This window comes from Lissotriton helveticus, chromosome 5_1 (assembly GCF_964261635.1).
Source record: "Lissotriton helveticus chromosome 5_1, aLisHel1.1, whole genome shotgun sequence".
Lineage (NCBI taxonomy): Eukaryota > Metazoa > Chordata > Amphibia > Caudata > Salamandridae > Lissotriton > Lissotriton helveticus.
The window spans coordinates 1289882293-1289908890 of NC_136065.1; the positions used below are offsets into that span (position 1 = coordinate 1289882293).

Consider the following 26598-nt stretch of genomic DNA (forward strand, 5'->3'; position numbering starts at 1 on the left):
TCCCTCCCCTCTCCTCCTCCTTTGCTTCTCCTTCTCCTCTTCCCTCCACCTTCCTGTTTTACATAACCAGAAACTGGATGTAGGAGAGAGTATGTGTTATATATAAAATAAGACTAAAGAGATTTAAATAATAAAATGAGGATCTCTTTATTTAATTCCTCTATCAGGGTTTATGAATAAGAACCTGTAAGGGTTAAATCCCCTTCAAATAGCAATGAATGTTCTTGTATGAGGATCTTTAGGAGGTTCTAAGCTACCTACACGTGGGAGTATCTCTGATCCATGTTTTGCATTGGCGAGACTTGTGCAGTGAGAATGCTGCTTTGCAGAACCTTATCCTTACCTGCTCTCTCTCCCTTTTTTTTTTAAAGTGGTACCTTTCCGCATAAGATTTTTACTTGGTCCAGGGAGAGCAGTGCATACTCTCTAGGTTGCACTGGTGGGCCTAAATCTGTAGCTAGATCTTTTCTATGGCATGGTCCGTTTTCTTTTTTTGTTGCTTTCTGTGGTTCCCCACATGCCCCTGTTTTCTTGGGAATTGTGCTACCAACTCCTCATTTTCCACACATGCTACAATAATGCTCTTTTGTCTCTCCATAAAGCACTGGCAGGGAGCTGTCAGGAAATGTGCCATACGTAGTAGCGGCTGCTAACTAAAGGGGTGTTGAGAAGTGGTTGGAGGAAGGAGGGGATACATTTTTTTTTTAAACACGTACCTTAATTCCACCGGCTGCCGCATCTCCGCCCTCTCTGCAGCTGGAACCAGAAAGCGAAGCACACAGCCTCCCAGAAACCCTTGCCCGATTACACCACTGCCTTCCAGCAGCATTGTGATTAATCTAAGCACCATGGTTCAGCACTCAGACAGGGGCTGTCAGGCTGTGCATGTTCTCCACCCACACCCAGGCTGTAATACAGCTTGGGTGGAGAACATGCACAGTACGCATGACGGTTTGGCCGGCACAAGATGGCCAGCCAAACTGTCATGCACACTTAAGGTGCTGCCACCACTCCTCCCCAGCGGCGCGGGGAGCCCAGCCCCACCACCTCAACTGCAATCTGAATGCAAAAAACTAAATTATAATAACATTCTGTTATTATCATTTTGTTTTTTGGATTCAACTTGCAGTTGAAGCAGTAGGGCGAAACTCCTTCGCCTTAGCGGAGGAGGCACCGCTGTCCATATGTTCAACAAAATCCACACAGCTCTTTGGAGTGCCACATGTAACCACAATTGTATAGTGCATTGTGCTAAAGTTTTGGACTTTTTTTTACTGGACTACATAATTGTGTAGTGCATTGTGAAATGGGTTTGGATTTGTTATTCAATGCTTTTGTATTGTATTGTATAAGCTTTATTTCGACTTGTGTCATAAAAGCTAGAAAACAGTTAAATACAGATAAAAGAATGTAGGAATGAGTGATACATACAACACATATTACAATGGACATGCAGATACTTCCTTCCAAACAATGTTATTTCTGTGTCCTTTTTAGGTCGAGCCTATAGCGGTAGCGCACATGCGCTACTGGCTTTGCCTGGCATGCAGTATTCAGTATGGAGCGGAAGCTCTGTGAAAGCTCCGCCCACTCTCCGCCCATCTTTTTCATTGGTGTGTGTCTTTGTCATTCCTAAATGCTGCCTTCCGATTTGTTTTAGGCTTGTTTGTCCCTTCTTATGACGACCATAAAGTCATTTGTATCCTTCCATGGTTACTGACCCCTTTAGGTCGAGAGTCCATGCCTTCTCGCTCCCCCGCCCCCTGCACTCTGTTGTTCGTGCCTTCTCGCATGCCAGCAGTCCCGTTTACAATGCAGTAGATCTTGCGTAAATGCGGGTCCTATTGCATTGCAAATGCTTGTTTGTGGAAGGCCTCACTGTGGTTGATTACGGCCAGTGCTTTAAATGGGCCGGTATTCACCAGTACTAAGTACCGGCACTTCTAAATTTTCTGCTCTGGAGTACCAGAACTTCTCTTAGTCTAAAGAGGGCACCGGTACTCATGGGACAGACAGCAAGCCAAGCTCAGGGAAATTGCCATTCAGAAAAAGAAGCACAACGCGATGACAAAGAGTCGGTCCATTTTCCTGAAGCACTCTGATCAAGTGCTAATGTACCCCCATAATGTAATAATTGAGTGGCAGCCCGTAGGCATGCATTCAGAGCTGGCAGGAAGTTTGGGAGGGGCCCGACTCACACTGTGATTACTGACAGTGTCCAATCAGGTTCTGTGGAGTCACTAGCACTCTAGCAGGGACACCTTAAGGATTTTGGAGATCCTGGGCCAAACGTATTTGTGGGGTCCCTGTGGGGAACAGTTTTGAATTACTGATTCAATTTCAGCCCGTTCATGCAGTCTTTGGCCAGATCACTAACAGGCACATTCGTCAAAATTCTAAATGTCTTTACATCAAATATTCAGGGATACCAATGTGGGTTTTCAACATTGTAACACAGCAGTAGCTCACTAATAATTCTGCAAATAATCTCTGTGACACCCTCCCATTTCTCATATGTGAGGTCCAAAAAAGGAAGTTTTTGTATGGATGGTGCATGAAACAAACACAACATGTCTCTGCAAAATATATGTATTAGTCTCTCACATATCGCCCACTATAAAAATAAATTAAAGGAAACATGGTATTTAAAATAAATTGTTCAAGAATTAATTCACGCCATAAGGGAAAGACTCTGCAGAACAGAGCTGGCTCTGTCTGGGGACCCCCTGAAAGACTGGGGCCCTGCGCCATAGCCCACTTTGCCCATGCCTTAAAACATATCTGCACTCTAGGTGTGTGATCAGGGCCTGCTAACAGGCATATCTCCTGACTCTAGGGAATTCGGAGATGCAGCTGCGACCCGTGGAGGGAGTTGTGGTGGGGCAGGCAGGCGGGGCAGGGGAGGGGCAGGGTGGGGGGTGATAAACACCGGAATCTGGATGATTGCTGGTAAGTAAACAATTAAATGAATTAAACTAATTTCATAGCGTGCCCTGCATCGCATTTTGTGATGCAGGGCATGGAACGAAATTCGTTTTATTGATTTAACTGTTTACTTACCTTTACCTGCAATCATCCAGATTCCGGTGTTTATTAACCCCCACCTTTCCCCTCCCCCGCCCCGCCTGCCTGCCCCCCCTGCAACTCTCTCCACGGGCCGCGGCTGCAGAGATATCTTCCTGCTGGTATAGCAGAGTAGGGCAGCACTTGTTTGGAGCCAGACTGAGGAGGAAGGTAGTGATAGTGATGCTGTGCAGAGCCGGTGGGAATTAAGGTTTAGTAATGTGGCCAGAGGCAAATGTAAGCGTTTCTAAGGCACATGCAGTCCTGCCAAGTTAGACTATCGCATTTCAGTGCAGTGATCCTCATCACCGCACTGAAATGCAAAGTCGCGATTTATAGCGCCTCCTCAGCTGTTAAACTGGAGCACTGTTATAATGCACAATGCTGACTGAAAGCTGCAGTGGCAGCGCGCTGCTCCCGTTAGGCTTGGGGGGGATGGCTGAGTTGCTCACAGCTCTAGCTTCTACACAGCTACAATATAATAATAGGACACCTTACACCACGTGGCATTACAATAATTAAGGGAAATGAAATACTCAAATTATACCAGAAATGCTTTTGTATCATTATACACATCTGCACACCAATTCAGTCACAATCACATTAAATGTGTGCCCCTGGCTCGGTCCCTTAGCACTGCAAATAGCTCCGCCCCCATAGCCCCACCCCTAGTCCACATCTCAATTTGGGGAATACCTGCACTTCTTTATTGCCATTTAAAGCACTGATTACAGCCCTTTCATTCATCATCGAGCTTGAAGAAGCGTCACAGGTGTTGTGACATGCATGATGGTGTTGTGATTTCTGCAAGACTGCTCACACTAGTGCCTATATCAGTAGGGCCTCTTGACCAGATTTTTCTTGAAAACAAGCGTTTTTGAATCTAGGTCTCATCCTTGGGGACAGTTGATCCACCATTTTAGGTGGATAGTGAGTAAATCGTGCTCCAAACTTATATGTAAATACTGCTATCACATATAGCATCAATGTTTCTGTTTTATGAATTGTTTTAAGTGCCAAAGAGGTTCCTTCAAGTGTGCAGTGGGAGCACATCGAGTTGTTTAACTCTGCAGTTCTATTCTGCTTCTTGGGGCCCACATCTAGTGAAACCGGCATCAACCAGTCTTTTCTCTGCATCATGTCTGTCTTTGGGTGTAAAGGGTGAGCTCTTGGTGAAACATACCGCACAGCAATAGTAGCGGGAGTATACCTTTGCAAGGCCATTTAAAATATTGGTTTTTGTCCGGATTGCTCCTATTTTATTTTATTTTTTTTAACTTGAAAGGAAAAAAGCTGGATTTCAGAGAGGTGGAAAATGGAGGGTGTGGGGCATCTGTTTTTTTATTTTTTATTTTAAATATAGTTTATTGCCATTTTTGTAATACACCACTTTACATCCGTATCAATAAATGTCATAATTAGCAGTATAGCAGTTAACATTCACGTTTTTCATGGCTCCTACATATCTGTTGTCAATATAACATACCCATCAACTTTTTGAATTAACAACCCCCACCCACCACCTCCCCCCCCCCCCCACCCGTCTTCCCTTACCCCCCCCTCCATGTCAACTCCTGTTGGAGCAGGTAAGCATATAACTGTAGAGAGCTCTCCTGTACGACTGCCAGTTGCTTCCTGGCCCAAGCGTAGGGCTAGAGCTTGACCTGGAGAGAAAGTGATGCAGCGAGAAAAAGCCTAGATATCTTCTTCAGTTCGGTGACATGTAGAAGATAAAGATATTCATTTTGCAGTGTTGTGTGGTAATCTAAATCACTCACATTACCATAAATCCAAGGGAAAACTTCCCTCCTCTGGTCCCCAACTTCAGGGCAAGACAACCGTTCAATAGTGACGATTCCATGGACTATTACTATTATTTATTTATTTTAAACAATCGCAATGGCTAAGAAATGAACGATTTTCTGTGTCCAAAAGCAATGCTGTCCGTCACAAACTTGGCGGAAGTTCTGAACTAATAGCTAACTGTTTTGACTTTAAATGTTACTGTTTGGTACTTTTGCTTCAGGTACCTTTTGTGGTTGTGTAGGCACTGCTAACAGGTTTGTGACACGTATCTTGAATCTCTGCCACTATCCTGCGATTTCATTTGTGTGTGTTCGGATTTTTTGGTCCTTTCACTTTATTTGTTGCAGTGACATTGCTGCGTAGGGAAAAAATCCAGTTATTTTGCTTGTGTTCTGAAGTAAGGGAAAACAGTTGTTGCAAGTTTGATAACTGCGATGTTTATGCTGTAAATGCTCTGTTGCACGTGTTGGATAGCTTTACCCCTTTGAAGTTCTCTTTTAGGAAAAGAGTAATATGCCAACCATTTTTTCATTCATTCCTTTTCAAAAAGTCTTCTTTAGGGTAGTTGAGAATGGGGGTTGTTTCCATCAAATGCTAATTTTGCAGTAGCTCAAACACGAAACTTATTGACAGATTGCGAGAAAATAATATGAAAATATTTCTGTTTGGATATTTAAGTGCATATAAAAATAGTCCTGAGAGGCAATTAACAGTGCATTTTCAGATGGCACCACAAGTTCAGAGACATGAACCAAAATTGGCAATGCAACCACTTATCTTGTAAAACTAACTTGAATAAACTTTATCAGGCAGTTTTCCACCTTTATGAGGATTTTTCATTCTGGGTTTGCCCATGGAGTTTTAATTCATTTTATATCCTTGGTATCCAGCATACACGATATTCTAGCAAATATATTTCCGATGTTGCCAACATGTATTTTTCATTTTTTAGGTCAAGCATTCGAGAAGTATTGTATATACTTTAGTATATACTTATATGTGTATGTACTTTGTGGGTTCTGGAGATCAGCCCTCGGACTTGTCTGCTTCCGCTTAGGGACTTTTTTTCCATTCAACTGCCTCTATTTAACTGTCTTGATAGAAAACGACCAGTAGAGATCAGTAAAATACCAGAATTGCTTTCCTTTTTCTAATCTTTCTGGCAACTGCCTCTATTTAACTTTCTTGACAGAAAACGACCAGCAGAGGTCAGTAAAATACCAGAATCACTATAGCATTCTCTAGATTCCAGTCTATAGAAATTGTCTTCTTCAAGCACCTGTATCAATAATATTTTTTTCAAATCTTGTATTTTCAGTGATATGTCCACCGAAGGCCCTAATTTTATATTAAAAACAGAGCTTTGCACTATACAATTTCCCGCTGAAAAACAATATTTCTCTCCATGTTTTTCCATACCTGGCGTGATCCGCAGTTTGGTGCTTACTTTCCCTCCATGTTAAAGAGCTGTAGATGTTTCAGCACCCAGGCTAATGTGCTGCATAGCTAATTACATATAAGGTCTCAAAGGCGAGACCGATTGCATTGCAAATGCTTGTTTAAATTCAGCCGGTAATCTAATGTGCTAATATTTGGACCAGACGAGTTCCATTTTTAACATTAATCTTATTGATTAATTATATTTGTTAGGGAAAGAGGTGAACATCCCATGGTTCCTTAATGTAAGAAGCCTGATGGATTGATTGCGATTGGGAAAATGATTCACCGAATGTATTGGGAAAATGATTTACCGAATGTATCAAACCTTAATCTTTTAGGCCCATGAAGGTACAAGAAAGAATAGCTGATTTTCTTGGCAAGTCTTTCATTGAAAATTATGTTACTTGGGCCATAACCTGAGTTGGAGCAAATATGGTGCTTTGGGTGTGAGCTACCGCTCAAGTCCCATGTGAAACCCCACATTTTCCCTATACACCTAACTGGCACTACAGTAATGAAGGATTGAGCGGATTCACATCCGAGGATGGGAGGAAGAGCGACTCTGGCTGTCATGGGGTATAGACGAGCTCTGTTTGTTGCGACGGGGAGAATCAATGCGGCTTTCTGACTCGCAGCCATGCATGCTTGAGACGTCATCGGCCTAGAGTGGATGCAGGAGGAGGGGAGTAAGTGGATGTCTCCTGGGCAGCTGTCTCTTTACAGCAAGGTTGAGGATGCTAAAGCCAGAACCAGAATCCCAAATGGCTTCGAAGCAAAAGGTCAAGCTTCTAACTCAGAGCAGACTAAAGAACAAGCTTTTATAGATTTCATCAGTACATTTTACCAACAAGAACAGTAGGTGAAAGTCTTATTTATACGTCCTTGCTGAGGCTGAATCCACAATACAGCGCAGGCAGCTGCAGAGGTGATCGAAATGATAATAACATTTTGGGACTTAAACCTAATAAATGTCCTTGTCCAGAGTTTCAATATCTTGTACAGGGCCTTGTAGCATCCTTGTTCCAAAAATGGCAGAGGTTTGCAATTCCTGTGCTAGAAAAGATGCAATTTCTACTACTATGAGGGAATTTGACTTAGCACTTATTGGTAAATGAGGCAGAGCAGTTGACATTTGCTCATTATACAGACCTATATCCTTTGGATCTCAAAAGATGCACAAAAAATCTGGCTTCTCATAAGCGGCATTCTAAATAAAAGTATGTAAAAAAAAAAAAAGCTGCATTCTATGCCCTTCTTGGGTGACCCAGATCAATCAGGTTTAAGCCTTACATCTAGTGGAAAATGTGAATGAGAGAAAAGTTCCAATGGCCATACCTTACCTTTTTGCAAAAAGACTGTTGACCTTGTCTCTTGGTCCATCTTACCGTATTTCTTTTGCAGAATAACCTAAGGACCTAATATACAGAACTTTACTTGGACAAATAAAGCTGCTTCTTCTGCTGCTATACCGATAATCGGAGTCAAATCTGTGTTTTTTTCCCAGGGAGAGGGGGACCAGAGAGGGATGCCTCTTGTACCCTCTGGTATTTGCTCCCACGGTACGAGACCTATACATAGCGTGTTACTCTCCTCCCTTACTAACTGTGAATCACAGGGGATCTAATGTGATTGATGTTTAAGCCTATATTTATTTGATATTACACACCCAGAACACCTAAAACTATGTTTCCAGCATTTATGATAGACGTTGGAGATAAGTTGGAGTAAAAGAACATGCGTTCCATGTATGGCGGGTATGCCCTTGGGTGGAAATGTTTTGGAAGTATGTTTTTAGTCATTATAGAAATTGCTGGGGTACTCCGTTCCAACAGACCCAAGTGCTACTGTGCGTGGATTTAGGCCTTAAAACATGAGAGGTCAAACACTCTTCTCCAATATGCTTTCGGCCTCTATACAGGCTATTGAGTCCAAATATCCGCTGTTACTTAAAGTTCCCATTGCTTGTGGACTGTTAATAGGGATGGAGTTGTCATATGATATGAAAAATGCTAGGGATACATTTGAGAAAGTCTGTGAATCGTTAATTAACCACTTATAACGCTACCCACTAGACGTATGCTGCCCTGGAAGAGAGGAATGACACTATGGTAGGAACTCTGACAAGCTGTAATAGTAATGAGTATTAATTCTGGAAAATGCCAAGAGGAGGTGATTTTCTGATGGTGAATATGGTATGTTGCACAGATATATTTGCAGATTTTGTCTCTGCCATATGACAGCCAATTGTCCTTTTGTTTTGCTGTCCAAGGAAATGGGAGGGGAAGGGAACAGTTAAGTGAGAACAGGAAACAGTGTTTTTGTTTATGATGCGATATGAGATTCTTTTCTCTTTTGCAGCTATGTTGTTTGCTTTCTCACTGTAACAAATTGATAGTATTAGTTTAGGGGGTTGGGGACCCATCTTAAACAAAAATCGCAATTCTTGTCAAGGTGGACCTTTAAAGTCACTAAATAAACCAGTGCTTAACCTGCTGGTGTCTTGGCATTAAGCAGTCAGGTTTCACTTTTTCTAAATACACTTTTTATTGTTTTCCTTCAATCGCTGAAAAAGAAGAGAAACATGTAAACAACAGAGCAGCGAGTCATATGTATATTGACAGCATTACACATAAGGATACAGTAATGTGCCAAGTGACATTTGGTCAACATCATGCTAGAGTGGAAATTCAGCATGGCTCAGCCTCAGTGTTTAGGCAAAGTGACACCAGTATATTGCAGGCACCTTGTACAGGTGTACCTATATCAGACATTTTAAGACATTTCAGATCAGAGTATCAGTCTTAGTACCATTTGTCATGTGTCCACCATGTCCTGTGGTCTAACAATACATGTGGACGATCAGCGATGGGAGCTGGCTGCACTTTTGGTGATTGAGGTTGCCTCTTGTAGAGTGTCTCTACTCGCTAGGAATGAGCGCAGCAGGCAGCAAATGTTTTTGATCCTGGACGGGGTAGATTGCACTGCTGCATAGTCTTCTGCTCATTCATTGCACATTGTCATGTCATGTAAGCAGTTGGCTAGCGTAGGCACTGTGTGTCTCTCAGGGCCGGCTTTGTGGCAGTGCGACTGGTGTGGTCCTCCTGACCTGTGGGGGGGGGGGGCAGCTGTGACCTCAGGGGGGTGCTATGTCTAGCAATATCTTATGATATGAGAGATGAGGGGCACTTTTGCAGGTGGTAGTGAGAGAATCCGAGGAGATGGTAGAGGGATGTGGGGGCGGCAAAAGTGATTACTTGTGCAAATCTTCCAGCAATTGCTGTAATAAGTCCAACATATCCAAGCAGAGAAATCACTACATATGGAATTACCCTACGTACAGTCATTTGTGATATGTTATCAAATACCCCCCCCCCCGCCCTCCGAATGGGTGTATTCGGGAACATAACCAGGCCATCTGGCCTGCTTCTGTTTGTTTGGTGTTGCATTGTGAGATCGGTGTAGTCTACTTGGATCTATTTTATGTTGTTTGATTGGTGTGTGTTATACCCTGCAAAGTAATTTGTAGTAAAGCAACTTATGTCTGTGGTGTTTTTTCCGCAGACCGCAGTAACTCCAAACTGTCTCTGTGATGACCATCTCTAAGCCAGCCTTCCAAGCCTGCCTGTGGTGCTGTACATTGGCCTGTTGCTTATCAGACTATATAGCCTCAACGCCCACCTTGTTCTTCTGGGGACTTAATCAAATGTGTGAGGGGGATGAGGTCTTGGGACTGCTTCCGGAATTCAGACATTTGCTCACTAGCTGTATGCCTAAGCCTGTGAGATGTAGAAACACCCAGTGGGGAAACTGCTGATGTGTCGCCGAGATGTGGGAGTTCAATTAATTACTATGTAGAGGCCTAGTGTAAACTAGGTCTAGAACCGGGAGCTCTCTCCAAATGTCCCTAAGGTTTCAAATATGTCAGTACGTTAGTAGAGCTTATTCAAATATTTACAAGAAAATGCTTCAGTCACTTTGATTTTTTCAATTTTTTACTTATTTCGTAACCATAGTTTCAAAATTCAAACCTAAAAGCAAATTCATGTCCCCAATTTCACACAAAATACTAGACAATTTTGAAACTTTAGTGAAAAAAGACCTTGAGACAATTCAGTATGTATCACCCAAGAAACAGAATTTATCTATCAAACAAAAGAGAATCCTCAATGACCTAAAACAAGACACGTCAATCACATTCCAACCGGCGGATAAGGGAGGGGCACTGGTGATGATGGACACAACTTTTTACGATAATAAAGTGGATCAACATGTGTTCGACTCTGAAACATATATACAGATGGACCAGGATCCTACTGAGGAATTCAGTAAAATACTGGATACAATCATCACCCAGGCAGAGGATTCGGGCATCATTAATACCAACACTGGCAAATACCTCAGAACCAACACACCGCAAATACCGCATATATATATGCTACCCAAGATACATAAAAGCATCACTGATCCTCCTTTTAGACCCATCGTGGCAGGATGCGGTTCGATTCATGAACCAGTAGGACGCTTTATCGACTACCATTTACAACCATTGGTTCAGTCTTGGGACACGTACTTAAAAGACACGACAGACTGTTTACTGAAACTAAAAGCAGTTAACCACCTCATCGGAGAGACCACACTACTGTGCACCATTGACGTGGTGGCACTTTATACTTCAATTGTACACACAGAGGGCTTAGAAGCCATAGAATGGAGACTGTTACAATCAAACGTGGACCAGCCATTGGGGATTTTTCTGTTAGAACTCTTACATTTTTCTTTGTATCACAGTTACTTTTCTTGGAAAACAAAATTCTTTTTGCAAAAGACTGGCACGTCAATGGGATTTTCTGGGGCGCCGGCATACGCCAATACCTTCATGGCCTATTTCGAGCAACAGCACATTTTATCCAACCACAGGTGGACGGCAAATTTAATTTTATTTCTACGATTTATTGATGATATTTTGATAATTTGGCGCGGCACAAAGAGTGAGTTGGAAGAACTGATCAGAGAACTCAATGATTGTAACCCCAGAATACAATTCACTCATAACATTCAGGAACAACAAATACAATTTCTGGACATTGAAATCAACAAATCACATGAAGGCATCTCAACTACAATTTACCGCAAACCAACGGATGTAAATAATGCATTACACTATACAAGTGCCCACCCAAAAAATTTGAAAGATCATTTACCGACTTCACAACTAATAAGGATCAAACGTATATCTTCAGAACCAACCAATTGCAAAACTATGATTGAAGAACAGGTGGAAAAATATATTGCTCGAGGTTACCCGACAGAAATACTGGAAACCTCAGTACAAAAGGTTGCCATGTTGGACAGAAATACTTTACTGAGGAAAACTGAAAAATCCCCTAATGATCGAATAGTGTTTGTGATGAAACATTCAACACAATCACAAAGGATAAAACAGATTCTTAGAAAGCGATGGGAGATGATAGCCAATGAGCCTGACTTTGCCAACTTATTTAAGACTTTTCCTATTATAGCACATACAAGAGCAAAAAACATCAGGGAAATTTTGAAGAGACCTCAACACAATCCTAAAGCTGACTATAAAGGGATGAGGAAATGTTATAACTGCGGACAATGCAACAATGCAATTGTGAGCAAAGAATTCATGCATCCTCACACTGGTAAAGCCATCAGTTTGAAACACAGTGGAGATTGTAACACTACAGGTGTTATTTATGCTATATTATGCCCATGTGGACTTACTTATGTGGGAAGGACTTCGCGTAAAGTGAAGACTCGAATCATCGAGCATAAAAGCACTATACGTAACAGGTCAACAACATCTAGCCTAGCAACACACTGGACTGGGTCCAGTCACTTAATACCTCAACTCAGATTCACCATTCTAGAGGTGGTAGAGAAACATAAGGGCGTAGACCACAATGTAGCCCTAGCACGGAGAGAGACATTTTGGATAAAAAAGTTAGGTACACTGACACCAGGTGGGCTTAATGATCAGTATGAGATGGTATGTTTCCTATAATGTTACATAATCATAATACATATATCAGATAACTGGGAGAGTTTAACATATTTAATCATTTGATTACCATGTTAACTTCCTGACCTGGTGATTGCTTTTTATTCAAAAATTGTACAGGATTGACATTGCATTCCCTCACCACCCCCACATCAATCTTTATATGGGAATAAACTCTCCATAAGACTTTTCTACTTTCATTCACTCTCCCATTTCTTAGTTTCACTGTACTTTTTATAATCCTTTATTTGACATGCACCTCAAGTTCAATTTGTAGCCACTACGGTACATATATATTACAATATATGTCAGTTAACAGCGAAACATTAGGTTCCACGCCATGCACCAGTATTTAAGGAAGCGTTTCCCGTACCGGATGTTTACACCGGAAGTTTATCGGGAGGTCGAAGGTCGCGTCTCACAAGAGAAAGAAGGTAGGCGCTCGCGCCTTTATGGCGTTTGACCGACATCGTTTACAATTCAAGACAAAGCGGGTAGGCTTCATTCTTCCATTCTCGTTCTTTTAAACCAGGTCGCCTTGGAAACAGGCTATCGAGAAACGAGGGAGGAAAAATCGGATACTGTTGATAGCGCTACAGCGGTAAGATAACCCACTAGCCACCCCCCTGGTTGTTTACCTTTCCCGCCTGAGCGGTAACATTGGTAACGGTTTCCGTTCAATTTTTACAGTGGTTGGACTCGATAACGACAGACGCTTAATCTAAACTCCTACTGACTCCTTATCATAACATCGGGCAGCAATAGTTGTTGGTAAGAGTTCATTTTCATCTCACTTCTCCGAGCGAGGTTCACGCTTACTGTCCGTCACATCATTTACACAGGGTGTTATTTAAATTCTGGCCTATTATCATTCACCCGTATACACGCGTTGAGAACTTTGTTAGGTATATTCCTCGCAGCTTAAACACTCAGTGTCATTAAGCTCAGTTTTACATATAATTTCTCCTTAGGCACCTGGGTGCGGTTAGTTTCTTGCAGCATTTTCCATTTCTTTTCACCTCATTCGTATACCACACACGTTTCTTCACGGTGCACCTCTCTTGCAGGGAGCTATCACTCATTCATTCTTACCCACAGGGGACTGCTAATTATTTAAATCATACACTCTTTTTTAAATTGCACACTCCTTTTGGGAACGAATGTTAATTCTAATGTTATAATGTACATGACTCCGTGTTTTGTAGGAATACAATAGTTTTTATTTAACCTTGCAGTGCCTGACTTCGGACTGAGGTGCGCAATACTGATTAACAAAGTACAGATTCACATCTACTTAAGAAATTCCCCTGAAGAAGAGTCGATCCGACTCGAAATGCATTGGGAAATGTTAGAATTTTTGTTTATGTGATTATTATGGATGGAGAACAATTTGATTGAAAAATTGATATAATTTTGATTTCATGTATGTAAATAATTTTTGCTGATATGTTTTGAAACTATGGTTACGAAATAAGTTAAAAATTGCAAAAATCAAAGTGACTGAAGCATTTTCTTGTAAATATTTGAATAAGCTCTACTAACGTACTGACATATTTGAAACCTTAGGGACATTTGGAGAGAGCTCCCGGTTCTAGACCTAGTTTACACTAGGCCTCTACATAGCAGTTTACCATTAGTTGTGGGCTTAACTGACCACTGGGTAGCTCCCAATACAGACCACTTATTGCACTAAAGATTGAATACATTTGGTAGAAATAAGGAGTGCAGGCTAGACTCTTACATAGCAGTTCAATTAATTAACCATTGAAGAGATACCCTGGTTCCGTTATGAGTGCCCTCTTAAGAACGCTTATGACCCCTTTTTCCCTCGAGAGTGGTAGAACTGGATAGTTGATCGTCTATATTACCGTGGAGTATAGGAATTTGGGGCCTCATTTATGAGACCGTGCGTTACTTTTACGGCGCCGGTGCGTCACTTTTTGTGATGCACCAGCAGCGTAAAAAATGTGCCTTGTTGCACCATATTTGCAAAGTGACGCATCTAGGTAGATGCGTCACTTTGTAAACCCCTGCGCTACATTATACCTACGCCAGGTATAATGTATGCAGGAGGGGCGTTCTGACGCAAGGCAGGGCCATAGAAGTGATGCAGTGAAATCTATAAGATTTCACTGTGCCACTTCTAGGACACAAATGCGTCAATTTCTTACGCCTGCCTCACAGCAGGCGTAAGACTGGCGCATGCCCTTTCACATGGGGCTTGCCCCATGCGAAAGGACACATTGCTGGAGTTGCGTCACTTTTGTGACACACTCCAGGAATGCGTCACTTTTGCGCCATACAGATACATCAGAAATACTGACGTATCTGTAACTCCTTGCACCATGATACGTCATACTGTAAATATGACGCATCATTGGTCTCGCAAGGAGGGCGCAGTGAAAAGTGACGCATCGCTGTTTTCACGCAGCGAAGCGTCACTTTTCATAAATGAGGCCCCAGGTGCTAAGCTTCTTGCCAATGCAGTTACATGCTCAGCAGATTGTAGCCACTGGAATAATGCTGTGTCAGGGGCCCAGGAAATGAGACAGCAGTAGAATGTGGAGCAGTTTTGGCTGCACCCACTACCTGTCTGGGATTAGACAGGGGATGCTCCCAAACAGAAAGTAGGCACTATACATTGTTAAGGTGTTCTAGTGTAACCCAGTGTTCTCCACAGTGGAAAATGTCTTAGGGAGTTTTTTTCGGTCTTGTCATGTAATTCATTAAATTACATACCCTTCTTTAAATGCCATGCACAAGATTTGTTTTGCCAGGTCGAAATGGCAGTTTTAAAGCTGCACAGTCAGGCTGCAGAGGCACGCCAGGAGACTGTTTTACAATGCTACTTTAGTGGGTGGCCCAAAGAGTGCTGAAGCCCACCTGCATCATTTAATTCACAGACCCTGGGTACATGTACTACCTTTTACCAGAGACTTATAACTAAATTAAATGTGCTAATTAGGTGTATGCCAATTTTACTAGGTTTTAAAGGGAAAAGACAAGCACTTTACCACTAGTTATCAGGAGTAAAATGTATAGAGTCCTGTGACCAACATAAACAGTTTCAGCAAAAGAAGGTAAACATTTGAGGGACTCCCACAAAAACGATGGTAATTTCCAACACTTACTAAATAAAAATAGATGATAACATGTATTTGTAAAGTATATTGCTAATCTCATTTCAGATTGGTATTTCAAATGTCACTGTAAGGTTCTTAATTGCAAGACTGTTACAAATCAGCTACTCATACAAATTAATATCTGTCAGTAGAAAAGAACAAAAAAATCCACTTTACCCCCTTATGCTGATGCGGTTCAGGTTTAGTTGAGGTTCATCATCCTCTATTTTTTGATTGGTACAATCAACACGTTTTGATACGTCTATTTATTAAGAAACATGAAATAAACTAATTCATAACGCTATGGTGTGTCTCTTGACTGCCAAGGACTCTGTTATCTATTTTATTTAAACTTGGGAGATATTTGCAAAATGTCGTAGGATCAGGAGAACCATTCCAAACATTGGGCCTTGTTTAGATCAATGTCGACGAAGCATCCATAACACCCAGACAATGGTCATCCCGCCTGATTTAAATGTGAGCAGACCTTTGGTTTAATCACGGCTGGAAACTACTCCATCTTTGCAGTGATTAAAAAACCCAAGTGGAGAAAGGGACATCAAAGAGTGAACTCTAGTTCCACTCATCGAATTTAGATGAGCGGAATTAAGGTCAGTTTTTACTGCCTGGCACCTCCAGGTAAACCCTGGCTGTGGGGCAGTGAAAACTACAAAATTGTTCCCTTGCCATCGGAGTACAATTCCCTGGCAAGGGGAGCAGTGTCTCTTTATATTTTCAAAAAGAAAATGAGTCTGAGGGATTTTCTTTTTGAAAATAAAAAAGGATACAGATTGCCTTACAGCTCCGTCATGCTTGACGGAGCTGTGAGTCAAACTGCAAAAGGCATTGGCAGTAAGCACCTTGACAGCGGTCCTTGGCAATGCTTTAAGAAATGACCGGCAGCGTGGCATTTTATAATTTAACTAGCAGAGGTGCAGTCAAGGTGAAGGAGTTAATTGCTTCATTGCCCTGACTGCCAAACCTCTGTAATTATAAATCGCCCTATAGAATAATTTTAAGGTGTGTTGTAAAAGTTATTTTTTGTTAGGGTGAAGTTATTGGATTTACAGAACTTCTCCTAGAATAAATAGAGACAGACAGAATGTACTTCACAGTATGGCCTTATATTATTTCTACACAGGTTTCCACTCAGATCCTGAAAGAATTGTTTCCAATTGGAACCAGATCGACTAACAGCTGGTTTATTATTCTTCATGTTCTATAGTTTTTCACTCACACATTTTAGGGACCTATTACATGTAGCCAGACACTAACACACCTCTAGAAATTCTTAGTGTGGTGTAGTTGTAGGAATGTATGTCCAGATGGATGCCGTAAACACACAGTTCACTAAACAATTGGCAGGCACACGTTAAAGATGACCATGAAAGTCTGAACGCAAGCCTTCTAGTGTGTTTTTAACCTTTTCCAGCGGTAAAACCGTAATAAAACTGCATTAGTCTACAGTGAGGCAATTTTAAAATAAGGTTGACATCTCTACAGGACTCCAAACAACAATGAGGCAATAAGATAGTGTATTTTAAAGGTTCTACACACAAAGGCCTCAGGGAACTGTTACAGGCTGGTGGCACATGAATATTTCAGAGGCTCGCACTCAGCACTTGCTATGCATGCTACGGGGGCTGGTCTGACAACATTTGTCAGGGCTGCTTTGGGTTCCCAGTCCGGCTCTGAACTATCACAGAACCCACCACTGCATCCCGTGACCTGACCAGGGTGAGGAGTGAGTCCAACGATGAAGCATGTCAACTAGGTGGGTGAGAACTCGATGTCCTTTTAGCTCAAATGCTCTGAGTAAACGACAAAGAACAACACTTTATTGAGTTGTGTTTGCATTTATAGTACATTGAGTCATACAAATGCGAGAATGCGCCACCGACCTTAGAAGTAATTTACCACTCTCTTCTCTTATGTTATTAACAGATCTCCAAATACAGGCTTGATTCCCTGGCCTTTCAGTTATGGAATTTTAAATGTAAAATGGTAATGGCAGGGGGGTCCTTTATAAGCATATGGAGTCATAGTCACATTAATGAAATATTTTTTTTAGCATAGATATAAATACATTTCTTATACGTTTCAGTGCAACCCTCTGCCTAGCCTCGGCTGCCTGCCCCAGCCGCTCCTTAGGTATGCCCCCTATGGCTGCTCCACGCTCGGCCACTCCTGGTTGAAATGGGACTCAGGTATGTTCAGCGACCACCAGAGAGAGGCTGAGAGAATCACTTTCACGTGCTGTTATGTCCTTGCGGAGGTTGCAAACACTCTTGTGCGCTGATGCACTGTCTTTGGGATTTACATTTTTAATATCAAGTACATGCTTATCCATATCCGACAGACAGTAAGGGCCATATGTATCAAGCACTATTGAGTTCACAAACGCTGAAATTTGCAGAATTTCGGCGTTTGCAAACGCATTAGTGCAAAATGGTATGTATCAAAGAAATCTGCGTGCAAAATAAGGAATCGCAAAATTTGCGATTCCTTATATTGCGATTGCATTTAAGGAATCGCAAATTTTGCAATTCCTTAAATGCAATGTATGAAGCATAAAAAAATGCAAATTGGCCTTAAGGAATCGCAAATTACCACCAACTTCAAGTTGGTGGTAATTTGAGAATTCCTTGAAAAATGCACTTTTTTGCATTTTTCAAAGTTCAATGTGAGGCACATACATTAGGGCATGTATGTGCACGAATGTATGACGTTACAACGCATGCTTTTACAACGCCTACCTTTACAACGCAACATCCATTACAACGCATTCCATTACAACGCATGCATTTACAACAAATTTCTTTAAACTACCTTTACAACGCATTCCATTACATTGCATACTACCTTTACAATGCATACCATTACAACGCATAACATTACTTTGCATGTAAGGTAAGTATTGGATAGTGTAGTAGTAATAATTACTATTCTAACTCCAGGGGGTGCAACAGTAGGGTAAGTGTTGGATAGTGTAGGGGTAAAAATTACTATTCTAACTCCAGGGGGTGCAACAGTAGGGTAAGTGTTGGATACTGTAGGGGTAAAAATTACTATTCTAACTCCAGGGGGTGCAACAGTAGGGTAAGTGTTGGATAGTGTAGGGGTACTATATGTTGTAATGCTATGCGTTGTAATGGTATGCGTTGTAATGACATGCGTTGCAGTGTCATGCGTTGTAATGACTGCGTTGTAAATGCATGCATTGTAATGGATGTTGCGTTGTAAAAGTTTCGTTGTAATGGTAGTGCGTTTGTAAAAGTTGTGTTGTAAAGGTTGTTAACCATGTGCACCACATGTGCACCGATGCTGATTTCAGGGGTGCAACAGGGTGTCCTTTGGACACCCCTGCACCCTTGAAATCATTCTCAATTTGCGATTCTCAAATTCCGAATCGCAAATTGAGAATAACTTCCCATTCATTCCTAGGGGCCTCACGGCCCATGGAAATGAATGGGAAAGTATTCCTTAATTGCGATTCGCAATTTGCTAATCGCAATTAAGGAATACTAAGAAATCGCTAAAAATTTGCGATTTTGTACATAAATCCCTATTTGCGATTCTCAAATAGTGATTTCTAAAAAATCGCTATTTGAGAATCGCAAATCAGGTTGATGATAATATGGCCCTAATGGTTTATAATGGTAACTTCACAGACATTTTCGTTAGGTTTCCAGTTCCTGCTGGAAGAATGGTTCTGTAGTCTGTGGACAGTGACACCTTTCAGTGGAGCAACAAAAGACATCTGAAGATGGGCCCCTGTATTGAGACAGCACAGGACTCTGTCTCTTTCGAACATTCTTGGATTAATCGCTGGTATCACGACACACCCCACGCAGACTGTTTTCTTGCGCATTTGTGCAGACAGAAAAGCCTTTGACATGCTTTAAAGGGAGCAGAGCTTTCACGGTCATTATGTTCCATTGTTGACATCCAATGCTACAATTACCGATACAAAGTAGTCATTAGATAACAAAACAAAACAGCCTCGTTTCCGTTCCCACTGTTGGCTTGTGAAATTGTTGTGAGTAATAAATACAGACGTCAATATTTCAGGCCTTTGTTGCCGGAAACACACACATCTTTTTCGTTTATGTTCTAGTCTGACAGTTGAAAAGATGCAAGTGCAGCCTCAGCAGGATGCAGCAGGCAATGCACATGCACTGTAACCTCCCCCAGGAGAGAGGATGCACCCATGAAAGTAGATATATGTGCTGCCCGATTACTGCCTGAATACGCAATCATCTCTAGACACCCGTCTATTCTTTTTGATATAAAAAGAGCACGCCCCTCCTGTTCTCTATGAACTCTGATGGGCCATTAAGGACTTCTTGTCTTATTATCTGCCCTATGTAGTTGGATTCCTCACACCTCCAGGACTCTTTGGATATAGGTTTAACAAAGGCACTTAGGGGCATATTAGCAAGAACCTCGTTAGAATTATCGCCGTTTTAGCGGCAGTTTCCCTTCCTGCCGCTAAAACGGCGATAATTCTAACGAGGTTTTTACTAATATGCCCCTTAGTTTTTGAGCAAGGTCCCTTTCTGGCTGTGTCACTGAATTCAAGCAACACCTTACTGATGAGGCCTATGTAGACCGGAACTGGCCTGGGGTTGCTTCTGTTTACTTCAGGGGTGGAGGACGGGGGCGGGGGGGGGGGCGAGCAGGGGCAAGAGGAGCATAGGTCGTACTGATTTGCATAAGGCAGTCGTCTCTACAGAGGGACACGGAGGGCGATAATTGATGGTTGAAATGTTACCCAGAGCATTTACCAGTGTGCAGACTATTTGCAACCATTCTTCCGATCACATTTTGTGTGGCTGCTGAAGCAGATTGCAGGTCCTTTGATTGCTGCAGATGAAAATGGACATGAAATGTATTCCATTCAATGTCAAGTGTATATTGTGCTAGCTTTTCAACACTGCAGCATTTTTGGATACCCTTCTTTAGATTCACCCAGGAGACTTTCAGGCATCATTAGATGTCACTCTACACATTTTAATTCCCTTTACTCTTTAGATAATCCTGAGGTTTGCAGCACGTTTTAAGCATTTCCCTTTTTCAATCCTGCTTTTTCAGATTTTGATAACCATACTTTATCTTCATTGTGGTATTTCTTCTGTCAATGAGAGTACACCACTGGTAAGAGGCATGATTTTTCCCATATACGATTGACTACATTATTTCTGATAATAATTTTTCTAAATTGCGTCTAATGCTGACTTTTGTGCAAGATGTTATTGCACCATGATTTTAATCTGAATTGGAAGCTATCTCAGCTATTTTGCAGATCAAGTGTTCGACCAGATAGGCACTCTCATCTGTAAAGAAATGGGAAGAGCATTTTCCATAGAGTAATGCATATTTATTGCAGGCATACCTGTCATCACTCTTTTAAAAGGACTTCAGAATTGCTGTAGATTCAGGGTTTCATGGCAGCCAAAACGTGCCATCCTCTCTACAATACATTAATTGACTTTGCCTGTTCTGCCCAGTAGTTTCCCCTCTGCAGTGAAATTGAATGATTTGGTTCTAGTCTCCCTAAGAGTCCAGGAGGCTCTATAGTGCTTGTTTGTTTCCTCTCGCCATTTGGAAGGTGTTCCATTTGCTCCTCCAACCCTTATTTCAATAAATGAATTGTGCATGTGATGTGAGTTTGATGTGGGAGGTTGAGAGGATCTCTGGCTGCCAAGTTCTGAATGGTCTGGTGCCTTTAGATGAGTCTTTTGTTGATCCTGACTTAGAGGATGTTCTTACTCCCGCTTGCTTGTGACTAGGGCGTGGGTGATAGTTTTCCAGGTTTTGATTGGAAACCATTTGAAAATCTTCTTTAGCATCTTCAGGGTTTGGAAGTATGAGGCGTTATGTCAAATATGCTTTTGATGATGATCCCGAGGTTCTTGTCTTTGAGGGGGTGAGTGTCGGTCCTAGCTCTGTTGGCCACCAGGTGGAGTCCCACAGTGAAGTGCTCTTCCCAAAGATCATGATTTCGGTCTTGTCAGTGTTCAGCTTTAGATAGTTAAACTTCATCCAGTGGGTGATTTCATCCATACAGGTATTTAAATTGATCTGGGTACTGGGTGTATTGTCTGTGAGGGAGAGAATGAGTTGTGAGTGTTAATAATGCTGGCTAGAGAGATCTTATATGCGTTGCGGAGGATCCGACTCAGGGAGGATCCTTGTAGATGAGGTCGCAGGCACACGATGTGTATATGGTGCCTGGCTGACTGACTGGGTCCTTTCAGTCAGCGACGAGCCAAACCAATCAAGTGCGTGTCCTTGAATTCCAATGTGATCTAGGCATTGGATGAGGATGGGGTGGGAAATCATGGGAAATGCTGTTGAGAGGTTCAAGAGGGTGAGGGCCGCTGTATCTCCTCCATTCACAGTCATGAGGATGTCACACATGGCGACGATGAAGGCAGTTTCCATGGTGGGTTTCAAAACCAATCTAAGCAGGGTGGAGGAGTTGGTGTCATTGGAATATTAAGTTAGGTGTCTGTTGATAATTTTCTCTAAGACCTTGGCCAGGGATGGCAGTAATAAGATCGGTATGAAGTTGGCGAGTTCTGAAAGGTCTATGGAGGGTCTCTTAAGCAATGGGAGTACAGTTGCTTGTTTCCAAGCATCTGTGAAGGTCACAGAAGAAGTGGGGTATTCACAATGGGTATGAGCATGGCACTGATGGGTTGAAGGTGTGTTAAGTAGACTTGTTGGGGTCATAGGTCCTATGGGTCCCCTGAGTGGATGGACTTCATGATGGCAGCAGTTTCTTCTGGGGTGATGACAGGCCATACAATTAGCCATGTTTCTTTGCAGAAGATCAGGAGGCGTTTAATGAGGTCTGGGTTGTGGGTTGAAGTTGCTGTAAATGGTAGTGATTTTGCTGCTGAAGAATTGAGAGAGATCGTTGCAGTGGTCCTGGTTTGATGTGGCGGATCAAAGATGAGGTGAAATCCTCCATAAATAGAGAAGATTTCTTTGCTTTTGTTGGTGATGGCATCGAAGAGGTCCACCAGAGTGGTGGTTTGGTGGTCCAGATTATTTGGTGGTCGAGTCTCACTGCGGATTTGAATATGGTAAATCTGTATTGTCCTGACTCGTTCCCCATGTGTGCTCCATTTGTTGGCACTGCAGTGGTGTTTTATCAGTCTGAGTTCCTCTGTGTACTTACTGGCCAGGAGTCTAGATCTTGTTGTATTGCTGTGTTTGAGGGGAGTCAGGGAGTCGGCACAGGAGGTGATCCACTTTTTGACATTTTTGAATGGTTTGGGGATGCTGTTGCTCTATTAGAGTCTGTGGATGTTGACAGAGGTGTTCCAGTCCTTGGCAGTGGTGCTGTTCTAGTTTTGGCAGGCTGATCTGGTGGCGATGTGCATGCATTGGACCGAGACAGTGATGCTGAACCTGATGAGGGTGTGGTCTGTCCAGGAGACTGGTGTGGGCTTGTTGACTTGGATGTTGTCAGACATGGTGAATTATGGTCTAGGAAGTGTCAGACGATGTGGGTAAGTTACTGTACACATTGGCCGAAGCCCAGGCTTCCAAAGTCTTTGACACATGCTTTTGAGTTGGGGTCAAGTATTATAGTCAACAGTTGGTCCTAGACATTGATTCAACACACACAATATAATGATTTAGTTCAATTAGTTTCTTTAGTCACCATTAGATTAAATCCTCTATGGTTATTGTAGAACAGAACATGACAGATATAATAGCCCAAAATATCAATTGATACAAGAAAAAATACACATAAAACCAAGCAAATATGTCTCACCAAAGTCCGAGAGACTTACTTATTTAATATATTTTTTTGAGAATAGCAAATATAAAATACAAATATTTACAAATGGGGTTCACTGTCAATTGGTGTGCACAGAAAAGAGTGAAAGTAAGTGCTCGTGTAAGTGACCAAGACGGTCGGTGAGGAAAAATAGGATTTTAAATAATGGAAAACACAAGTGAGCCTGCCCTAAATCAAAAGCTTGCAAAAAATGTGATTCTTTCTTGCTGGCACGTGGTTGGATAGTCCTCCGTATTCCTTAATTGGAACAAAAGACAAGGGGAAAGGGAGGGGGGGGGGGCAGGAAATCGTAGGTACAGTCTCCGAAGGAAGGGAATTGTCGACGTTTCGACCCAAAACAGAAAACTGGGTAACTGGATTCCTCAGGGACGGGTCTTCATCAGGACGGGGAAGGGGAGGGTGGGGGCTCAATGTGCACGTAGGTAAAGTAACCCCCCATATCGGTGGGCACCCTTCACTGGTGTGCCACTTGTGCGACGTTAGTCTGCCCCCAAGAGGATTTGCCAATGTGCTGAAGTTAGCACCACGAGACGTCCCTTGATACAAATCCCAGGTTGTCGATAAAGATTTAACATGATTACTTCAATTGAGGCATTTCGGAGCCATTACAGCGTGCAAACGGAGGCAAACTGACTGTTTCGCGGTTGGGAGAAGTAATCAAGTTAAATCTTTATCGACGACTGGGATTTGTATCAAGGGACGTCTCGTGGTGCTAACTTCAGCACATTGGCAAATCCTCTTGGGTGCAGACTAATGTCGCACAAGGTGGCACACCAGTGAAGGGTGCCCACCGATATTGGGGTTACTTTACCTACGTGCACATTGAGCCCCCACCCTCCCCTTCCCCGTCCTGATGAAGACCCGTCCCTGAGGAATCCAGTTACCCAGTTTTCTGTTTTGGGTCGAAACGTCGACAATTCCCTTCCTTCGGAGCCTGTACCTACGATTTCCTGCCCCCCCTCCCTTTCCCTTTGTCTTTTGTGCCAATTAAGGAATACGGAGGACTATCCAACCACGTGCCAGCAAGAAAGAATCACATTTTTTGCGAGCTATTGATTTAGGGCAGGCTCACTTGTGTTTTCCATTATTTAAAATCCTATTTTTCCTCACCGACCGTCTTGGTCACTTACACGAGCACTTACTTTCACTCTTTTCTGTGCACACCAATTGACAGTGAACCCCATTTGTAAATATTTGTATTTTATATTTGCTATTCTCAAAATTATATATGAAATAAGTAAGTCTCTCGGACTTTGGTGAGACATATTTGCTTAGTTTTATGTGTATTTTTTCTTGTATCAATTGATATTTTGGGCTATTATATCTGTCATGTTCTGTTCTACATTAACCATAGAGGATTTAATCTAATGGTGACTAAAGAAAGTAATTGAACTATATCATTATATTGTGTGTGTTGAATCAATGTCTAGGACCAACTGTTGACTATAATACTTGATACCCAGGTCCTTTCACTATAATTGGGTTACCCCCTGTTTTATAGAAATTTGAGTTGGGGTCGGCATGGTCTTCCAGGTGGAAGCTCAGGTCTCCAAGTAGTATTTAATTGCTAGCATTGAGAGCAAGTGGTGCAACAAATTACCTGATGATGTCTTTGAAGTTGGTGCACAATCCCGGAGGCCTGTATCTGAGAGTGCTTCTTATGCTGAAGTTGGCTGTGACATGGAGTTTGAATTACAGGTGTTCCATTTTGGAGTATTACTAGTCCATGGAGGTGGTGCAGATTATGGGATTCTTGTAAATTAGGACAATTCCGCCTCCGGCCTTGTGAAGTTGGTCTTGCCTAGTGATCTTGTAGCCAGGTGGGATAGCTGTGTTGTGGTCAAGTGCCGTTGCAGAGTTCAGGCAGTTTTCTATGAGAAAAAGTAGGTCCAGGGCATTATTGTGCAGCAGGTCCAAGATCTCTGTGACATGTTTGGTGGGTGAGCTGGTGTTGAGAAGCATGCAGGCTAGTGCAGAGGGCTGCATGGGTGATTGCAGGAGTGTGTGCAGAAAGGGCAGAGTGGGGAGTGGGGTGTTGTTGGTGGGGGTGTGATGAGAGTTGGGTGTTGGTAATTGCATGAATATTTGCAGGAAGTGTTGCGGAGAACGCTCCCTCAGTGTTGTGTGATGCATCGAGACAGCAGCGTGTGGAGAGGTGGCTGGGGCTGAGGGCATGGAGCATCGCATCAGGGTAGCTACTGGAGGGTGGGAGGGCCAGTGGTCCTGGCACTGAACGTGGTCCAGGGGCACAAACAGCCTTACCTTTGGTGCTGCGGCTGCCATTAAGTAGGTCTTGGGAGTGGAGAGAAGTGATGTCACTCCCTGTGCAGATGGGAAACACAGTGATGCTACTCCTGTGCAGATGGGTGATTTCAATTTCAGATGGATAATAGAAACGAGGAAAATGTAGGTGCATTGGCGTTCAAGGCACGGTTCTTTTGAGTCGTTGCCAGGGCTGACTCCAAGCCTCCCAGCTTTTCCGGGACCTGGAGCGACTCTACTCAGGTAAAAGGATTTTACGTGTCCATGCACCGTTTTTGTTAGGAAATATCATCACTATTCTTATTGGACTCCGTTCAAATGGCCAATGTGAAATCATACAATCCGACAGGGAGTGTTCAGATAAGTCTCCGCATCTAGAAGTAAGAAAAGTGTTGAAGTATTGAATTAAGACACCTAGTAGTGCATTCTTTACTTTCTTTGTGGGAAGTTCTTTGGTCCTTCATATTCAACAGAATACACCTTCTAAGCTGTAGAAGAAGGTCTTTTATAGTTTCTCACACCCAAAGTTCTCTTTTTGGTGACAGTATCCTTCACTGAGAACGATTTCCAAATTTCATTACAGATGAAGTCTCCTCCAGCCTAGACTCTTTTGCAGCTTAAAACATCATGAATTTTAAGGTTGGTGAAACAATATCATCCTGGCTTTTCGCCTAAATCATCATTCTGTGAAGAGATAACTTTCCATTCACTGGAAGTCTGCAGGGTTTTGACCTTTATGTCGCCCGTACATCCACTTTTCATTCTCCAGAATATCTGTGTCTTACTTTTGATAATGCACTTATGGGCATATAACTAAGCATGGGCGTTAAATACGTTCCGTTTGCGGAATTTGCGGATTTTCTGCAATTTCGCAGGAAAATCCGCAAAATCGCATGCGGGACGGATTTTCAAAAACTGAAGTACATGAAGCACTTACAGGGTTGCAGCAGGTGCCCAAGTTGAAGCTAATTTCTTTGTAACCATTTACAAAAGGGTTACAAAGAAATTAACTTCAACTTGGGCACCTGCCGTAACCCTGTAAGTGCTTCCAAAGCGGCGCC

General features: G+C 42.4%; 1 protein-coding gene across 1 annotated transcript in view; it reads left to right on the forward strand.

Annotated features, from left to right (window-relative positions):
• The window catches only part of PPFIA4 (PPFI scaffold protein A4), a 1997086-nt gene extending 1987136 nt beyond the window's left edge, over positions 1-9950 (forward strand). The window contains exon 31 of the mRNA XM_078644121.1: positions 9871-9950. Coding sequence (XP_078500247.1) covers positions 9871-9912 — 42 coding nt within the window. The 3' untranslated portion in view covers positions 9913-9950. The remainder of the gene's footprint in view (positions 1-9870) is intronic.
• The last annotated feature ends 16648 nt before the right edge of the window (positions 9951-26598 follow it).